The sequence below is a fragment of the Clupea harengus genome, chromosome 22 (genome assembly GCF_900700415.2).
Source record: "Clupea harengus chromosome 22, Ch_v2.0.2, whole genome shotgun sequence".
In the NCBI taxonomy this organism is placed as follows: Eukaryota; Metazoa; Chordata; class Actinopteri; order Clupeiformes; family Clupeidae; genus Clupea; species Clupea harengus.
Genome location: NC_045173.1, coordinates 25,112,059 through 25,119,311, shown reverse-complemented (window position 1 = coordinate 25,119,311; position 7,253 = coordinate 25,112,059). Strand labels below are relative to the sequence as shown.

The 7,253-nt window shown below is 47.2% G+C and overlaps 1 protein-coding gene across 1 annotated transcript in view; it reads left to right on the top strand.

The window, feature by feature from the left end:
* The window catches only part of LOC116218317 (calsyntenin-2-like), a 156,438-nt gene continuing 149,185 nt past the window's right edge, over positions 1 to 7,253 (top strand). Inside the window, exon 1 of the mRNA XM_031559365.2 lies at positions 1 to 368. Within this exon, the coding sequence (XP_031415225.1) occupies positions 296 to 368 (73 nt within the window). The 5' untranslated portion in view covers positions 1 to 295. The remainder of the gene's footprint in view (positions 369 to 7,253) is intronic.

The window sequence follows — 7,253 nt, the reverse complement described above, 5'->3', positions numbered from 1 at the left end:
AAACGCATGTTGATGGATTAATATTAAGCATTATTGCTGTGTGACGTAGCAGTCTGGTCCCGAGGTGCTTTCATCCGCGGTCCCGTCTACTAGTGAAAGCGCCCGCCTCGCTCTGAGCGCGAACGGAGTTCAATTCACGAGCCCTCAGTTCGACGTTCACCTCCGTAGGAGACAGTTGGCAAAACCGGCGTGGCGAAGCTTCAACAGTGAAAGTGAGGGTTATCAAGTGGGAGGAAGATAGTCAGAGAGAGCGACAGAGACACACAGGTCATCGTGCCCTGGTCATTTCTTCACCATGAAGAGACTTATATTACCACTGGGGCTGATTTTGGTGGTTTTCGGGCAGTGCGGCATTCTTGCTGGTAAAGGTAAGTAATGTATGAGAACTTGCAATCAGTGCACCGCATATCTTTGTGCGTACATCGTTCTTGCTCTCATATTTTAGACGACAATTTCGGATTAATCATTTCTCCACCGAGTATTAGGCTATGTCTTAAAGTGTACATACGATGACAGACGCTAATGTACGCGTATTTCTATCTTGTCTTAATTGCGTGGACCTTCAGCCTATTCACAACCAATGCTCTTTGCTTAATCCCAGTGAAGTTTTGCTTTTTGGATAAAAATGCCTCGAGATGGGCGGGCACGAATTAGACTCATCTCTGATACGGTGATATTCACATATGTATATTGTGCATTTTAATGTGTTGATTGGACCGATAACCTACACATGTTAGCCTCCTGACATTGTGAACGTGCAACTGAACCGCCTTTGCAAAATTGCTGATCATCGCTATGACTTACGTGTTTTCATTTACATAATTTGCATTCATAGTTCATACAGTAATTTAAATAATTGATACGAACGCCCTGTGCAACTGCGACCGTAATAATGAGGTGTTGACACTGTGCGTATTTTCCATCATTAATATTTCATTGACCCCTGTAGAGAGAATGTTTATACTTTTCCACACGTCTAGGTCATGTGTTCTTTTGTGAAATATGGTGTCAGCATTACTGTTTTGGACTTGTCAACATAAGCATGGACACATTTATTCGGCTCAACGATCAATAGATCTATCGAGCATTGACCGCAGAGGTATAGCCCCTGAGTCCCCGTGTTTGGGAGAGGGGCGGCAGGCGTTTTACCACTCGCTATTCTCGGCTCAAAGTAAACAAATTACTCAAAAGAGGAGAATAAATTGTACGGGCGACTAAAGATCTAATTGACTCCCACGGGGCAGCTAGTTATTGTAACGTCGGGACAGGGTTGTGTTTACCTGTCTACACATCCATGTCAGGATGTACCTGCTAGCTTCGCGTTATTTACCTGCAAAATAGAAAACTTCACAATATTGTATCCCTAAGTACTGTCTGAGTAAAGTGTTAGGTGTGTTATTTGTCTACAGCAGCGGTGGAGGGTGGCGTAATATCATAGCAACACGAGAGAGATGAAAAGCTCAGACTTGAGAGTTTCACTCCAATCTCGTTGGGGTATCTCAAGAAACTGAAGCATGGCCTGGCCAAACATCTGAGCTTTGTCTGGTTGAATGCACCCTAAAGCAAGACTTATAACACACACACACACACACACACACACACACAAACACACACACACACACACACACTGGAGGACTTTGCCTTTCAAGATCTTGGTTGAGTAGGCAGTCGTGATTACGATTGTGATTTTTTCTTGCCTGTGTATTTGTTCTCAGCAGGCTGGTATAACGGACTGGTTCAGTGATTCCTTGTCAAGACACTTGAATCAGTGCCGCGCTGTTCTATGTCATAACGATGCTTTGTACAATAACCCACATTCATTAAGCACGCTTTGTGTGTGTTAACGAATGGTAGGAAATTGCAATGTGGTGCCCTAAGTTGATTATCATGGATTTGTGATTGATAGCACAACATTTTCATTTCATCCTGCTATATGGAGATCAAAACTGGCACAAATGCATCTGTCTTTGCTTAGATTCACATATATATCTCTCACTAAGCTTCACTCAACCAGGCTGGACCCAATGCGATACAATCACTGACCTCCTGTTTGACCTACAGCCATTAACCATTAAGGTGAGAAACAAGAGTGTCTATAGGAGGAGAAAAGGATCACTAGGGGAGACATGGATGGAGAGAAGAACGATGTGGGGGAGTGAAACAGCGCACTTGTGTGCAGATGGAAAGCAATAGAGGCCATGGCGTCAGTGACAGCTAGAAAAGAGAGGATACAAAGACAGGCTGAGATTTATATGTGGCTTTTCAGACAGAGGCGACAGCGTTATCCGAATGGCACAGGAATTATGGCCGTCGTGGAGTCGTGAATGACTGCGTGCCTCGGTACTCTGTGGCAACTCCAACAATGCGGAGAGCAGGGAGGAGAGCCAGGGGTCAGGACAGCAGGGCCTCCTGAGTTACAGAGGGAGTTCTGGGAATGTGAACACACACACACACACACACTCTCTCTCTCTCTCTCTCTCTCTCTCTCTATCTACAATCTTACCCTAAGTAAATTCACATGTTTTCTCTTTAAGCAGGTGCCTCTTTCTCCAAGGCACATCAGTGCTCTCTCAAGTCAGAGATGCCATATGAAGGCGCAACTTCATTTAAGCCTTAATTACCCAGCATGCATCATTAGCGTCAGCGTGATGAGCGGCGGGGAGGGTGGGAGGGGGCCACTGATAAAGAGAGTGTGTGTGTGTGTGTGTGTGTGTGTGTGTGTGTAGAGATGTGGCTCATCACACTCTGTCTCCACCCAGCTGTTCAGATGGCTCCCCTCTCTCCCGCCAGCCAGCACTGGCCAATCTGCACAGGAATAACACTCCATGCTTGGGAATAACACTCCATGCTTGGGTGCCCTCTCACCATCCCTCTCTCTCACACACTCATGCAGGCATGTACAATGAACCCATACAAACAAAGACATACACACACATGCAGACATACACATTAACCCATACACACACACATACACACACACATACACACACACATACACACACACACACACGCACACGCACACACACACACACACACACGCACACGCACACGAGCACGCACACGCACACACACACACACACACACACAGACACACACACATACACACACACACAGATGCAGAAAGACATACACACCACAGACAAACACACATACAAAAACAGAGAGAGAGAGAGAGTTGAGAGTTGCACTCACAAACCTACTCCAAAGGAGAGTGTTGGGTCGAGGAGAGTGTTGGGTTGAGGAGAGTGTTGGGTTGAGGAGAGTGTTGGGTCGAGGAGAGTGTTGGGTTGAGGAGAGTGTTGGGTTGAGGAGAGTGTTGGGTTGAGGAGAGTGTTGGGTTGAGGAGAGTGTTGCGGGTGTCATCTTGACGGCAGGCAGTGTGCCCCCCCCGCCCCGGCTCTTCCGATGGCCTCTTCTGAGCGCCTCTGTAAAGCTGCCGTGTCTCCCTGCTCCTGTCTCAATTAAAGTCTTCCATCTGCCCCGTTGGAGAGCAGCAAGGGCTTTGGGATACCGCTCCCCCACTATGCACTCTAATTGGCTGCGCTGGGCTCTGATTAGCTGACTGAACTGGCCTCGGACAGAGTGGGAATCCATGAGTACGCTCAAGCACGTGTGAACGCACGTTTATTGGGTGCTTAGTCGCTCCGTGAATTTGACTTTTCAGCTCATGCCGCGCACCTTTTGACTTAACTTTGAGCATGAGTGACTGGGGTCCTGTAGCCTGAGGTTATTTAGTCCGCAGTGGAATCTCTCCATGTGTGAAAAAGACCTTGCTATCTTATGCAGGAGCTGCTGAGAATGATGGAGGCATACTCTTAAGTGGATCCTACTCTGTGGTCAAATCAAATAAAATCAAATCAAACTTTATTTATATGGCGCATTTCATACCAGGAGTTAACACAATGCACTTCACAGAAGGAAATGGGGTGTGTGTGTGTGGGGGGGGGGGGGGGGGGGGGGGGGGGGGTTACAAACACTTACAGTATATGAGACACATATTTTCCAGAGTGATGAAAAAACATATCATGTAAGTGCAAACATATTACAAAGCACGCACATACACATGTACAGCAGACCCACTTCAGCCCACTGAGAGACAGATAAATAAATATTATAGAGAATGATAGGCGAGATTAAAGAGGTATGTCTTAAATGGCCTTAAATGGCTGAAAGGTTTCCACCGTTTCAGCCATTCTTAGGTCTTCTGGCAGAGTATTCCAAAGGCTGGGACCATAGAAACTAAAAGCTGCCTCTCCATGTCTTTGTCCTGGCCTTTGGAACCGTTCAGAGTTCAGTGCCGGAGGACCTCAGGGATCTACTGGGCGTGTACCTTGAGAGCATGTCTGACATATATTCAGGCGCATGACTATGGAGTGATTTCTAGACTAGTATAAGGAATCTTTAAATCTATTTTGACACTAACAGGTAATCAGTGCAGAGATTTTAAGACTGGTGTGATGTGTGTGGTGTGTGTGTGTGTGTGTGTGTGTGTGTGTGTGTGTGTGTGTGTGTGTGTGTGTGTGTGTGTGTGTGTGTGTGTGTGTGTGTGTGTGTGTGTGTGTGTGTGTGTGTGTGTGGTGATTTGAAGACTGGTGTGATGTGCACCCTCCGTCTTGTTTAGGCGAGGACTCGTGCTGCTGCATTCTGTATTATTTCTCATTTTTGGTAGACCAGACAAGAGCGAGTTACAGTAGTCTAGCTTGCTCGTGATAAAAGCATGCATCAGTCTTTCAGTGTCAGCCTGGAAAAGAGAAATGGTTGCACCTTAGCAATGTTGCTTAAGTGATAAGAAGATGTTTTAATTAGTGAGTCAAATATGACACCTACGTTTCTGGCCCTGGTGCTTGGTGTTAATTGCTAGTGTTTCTAAATGTGCAGATAGTTTCTCTCTTTCGGCTTTTTCACCAATGACTAATACCTCTGTTTTATCTTGGTTGAGCTGGAGAACGTTTTGTGACATCCATACATTTATATTAGCAATGCAATTTACCAAGCAATCAATAGAGCTGTAATTGTTGGGTTTTACAGAAATATAGAGCTGGGTGTCATCTGCATAGCTATGATAATTGATGTTGTGCCTCCTAATGACACTACCAAGGGTAACATGTATAGACTGAAAAGTAAGGGCCCTTAAATGAATTCTTGAGGGACCCCACAGGTCATACAAATGTTTTTGAGCTGTGGTCTCCAAGGGCGACAAAGTGTTCCTGCCAGTTAGATGACCAGCGAGGCCATCCCCATCCCCATCCCCTCAACTTCATCATGATCTACAGTGTAAAAAGCTGCGCTCAGATCCAGAAGGGCAAGGACAGATCAGGCTTTTGCTGTGGTGTGCGCGCGTGTGTGTGTGTGTGTGTGTGTGTGTATGTGGTATGTGTGTGTGAGGCAGTGAGTGTACCTATGTACACGGGTAGGCCTTTTGTGCTCTCTGCATAATTATATCAAAGTAACCCAGACTTTATCCTTCACTAAATTACCCCCGCTTAGACACACAGTCTTTATCGAGCTTTGAGACTGAGGACTGAGGACGATCTGAACACACACTGCATGAGCACAGCTGTACAGCTAATTCGTCACTATCTCCTGAGTAGGACAAAGACGCTCGATATCCTCCAACCCTTTAACAATGCACGGTTTCCTCGATGCACCTGCCTGCATTACCTGAGCTCTCTCTCTCGAGTCTCCTGTGGCCTGGCTGTTAGAGGGATCTGAGAGGAAATGCAGGCAGGTAAGGCGGCGACGTGGCGAGGGCCTCCGTGGCAGTGTACGCCCTCAAGCCTGGCCTCAACATCATTAAAGGTGCAGTCCTTGATTATAATCACTTACACCTCCTGTTGAATTCAGTGAAATTCTCCTCATGTTCCTCCAGATGTCCCGTGTGTTTGGGCTCAAAATAACTCTGGTGCTCTGTAAATGGGAAAGAAACGAAATGGCTTGGACTGAGCCATACAGTATTCCCACCACTCAACAGCGTTGCTTCAAGAGAGTGGAAGGGAGGGGTGTAATGTGATTAGCTGTTGAGATTAAATAGCAACAACCTTTCACCATAATTGAGGACCCACCTTTAATATCATCCTGGCCCCTAGGCCTGCTTCTCTGCTTCTCCTGCTTCAGAAAACTTTAAAACATGATGGCTGACCATCCTGCCTTTAAGAAACTACAGTACTCAGTAGTCAGCATTTCAGCTTTCATGCTTCTGTAGCTCAGTATCCCTAATGCCATTTAGGCCCAGTTAAGGCCTGCTCCTCTTACCTCAGATCCGTTTAAGCACCAAGCTAACTATCAACCCCCCCCCCCTTTCTGATCCTCCTCAAGGAGACTGAGGAAGGAGCAGAGCTGAGCTGAGCTGAGCTGAGAGCAGAGCAGAGCAGAGTTGAGTAGAGTAGAGTAGAGCAGAGTAGAGCAGAGTAGAGTAGAGCAGAGCAGAGCAGAGTAGAGTAGAGTAGAGCAGAGTAGAGCAGAGTAGAGTAGAGCAGAGTAGAGCAGAGTAGAGTAGAGCAGAGCAGAGCAGAGTAGAGTAGAGCAGAGCAGAGCAGAGTAGAGTAGAGCAGAGTAGAGCAGAGTAGAGTAGAGCAGAGTAGAGCAGAGTAGAGCAGAGCAGAGTAGAGTAGAGCAGAGCAGAGCAGAGCAGAGTAGAGTAGAGTAGAGCAGAGCAGAGCTGAGCAGAGCAGAGCAGACCAGAGCAGAACAGAGCAGAACAGAGCAGAGCAGAGCAGAGCAGAACAGAGCAGAACAGAACAGAGCAGAGCAGAGCAGAGCTGAGCAGAGCAGAACAGAACAGAACAGAACAGAGCAGAGCAGAGCAGAACAGAGCAGAGCTGAGGGCAGAGCAGAGCAGAGTAGAGTAGAGCAGAGCAGAGCAGAGCTGAGCAGAGCAGAGCAGAGTAGAGTAGAGTAGAGCAGAGCAGAGCAGAGCAGAGTAGAGTAGAGCAGAGCAGAGCTGAGCAGAGCAGAGCAGACCAGAGCAGAACAGAGCAGAACAGAGCAGAGCTGAGGGCAGAGTAGAGTAGAGCAGAGTAGAGCAGAGTAGAGTAGAGTAGAGCAGAGTAGAGCAGAGCAGAGCAGAGCAGAGCTGAGCAGAGCAGAGTTGAGCAGAGCAGAGCTGAGGGCAGAGCAGAGCAGAGCAGAGCTGAGCAGAGCAGAGTTGAGCAGAGCAGAGCTGAGGGCAGAGCAGAGCAGAGCAGAGCTGAGCAGAGCTGAGCCTAGATGTGCAATGATCTCCTGACCAGTGACCACTCTTCCAGCGATGATTG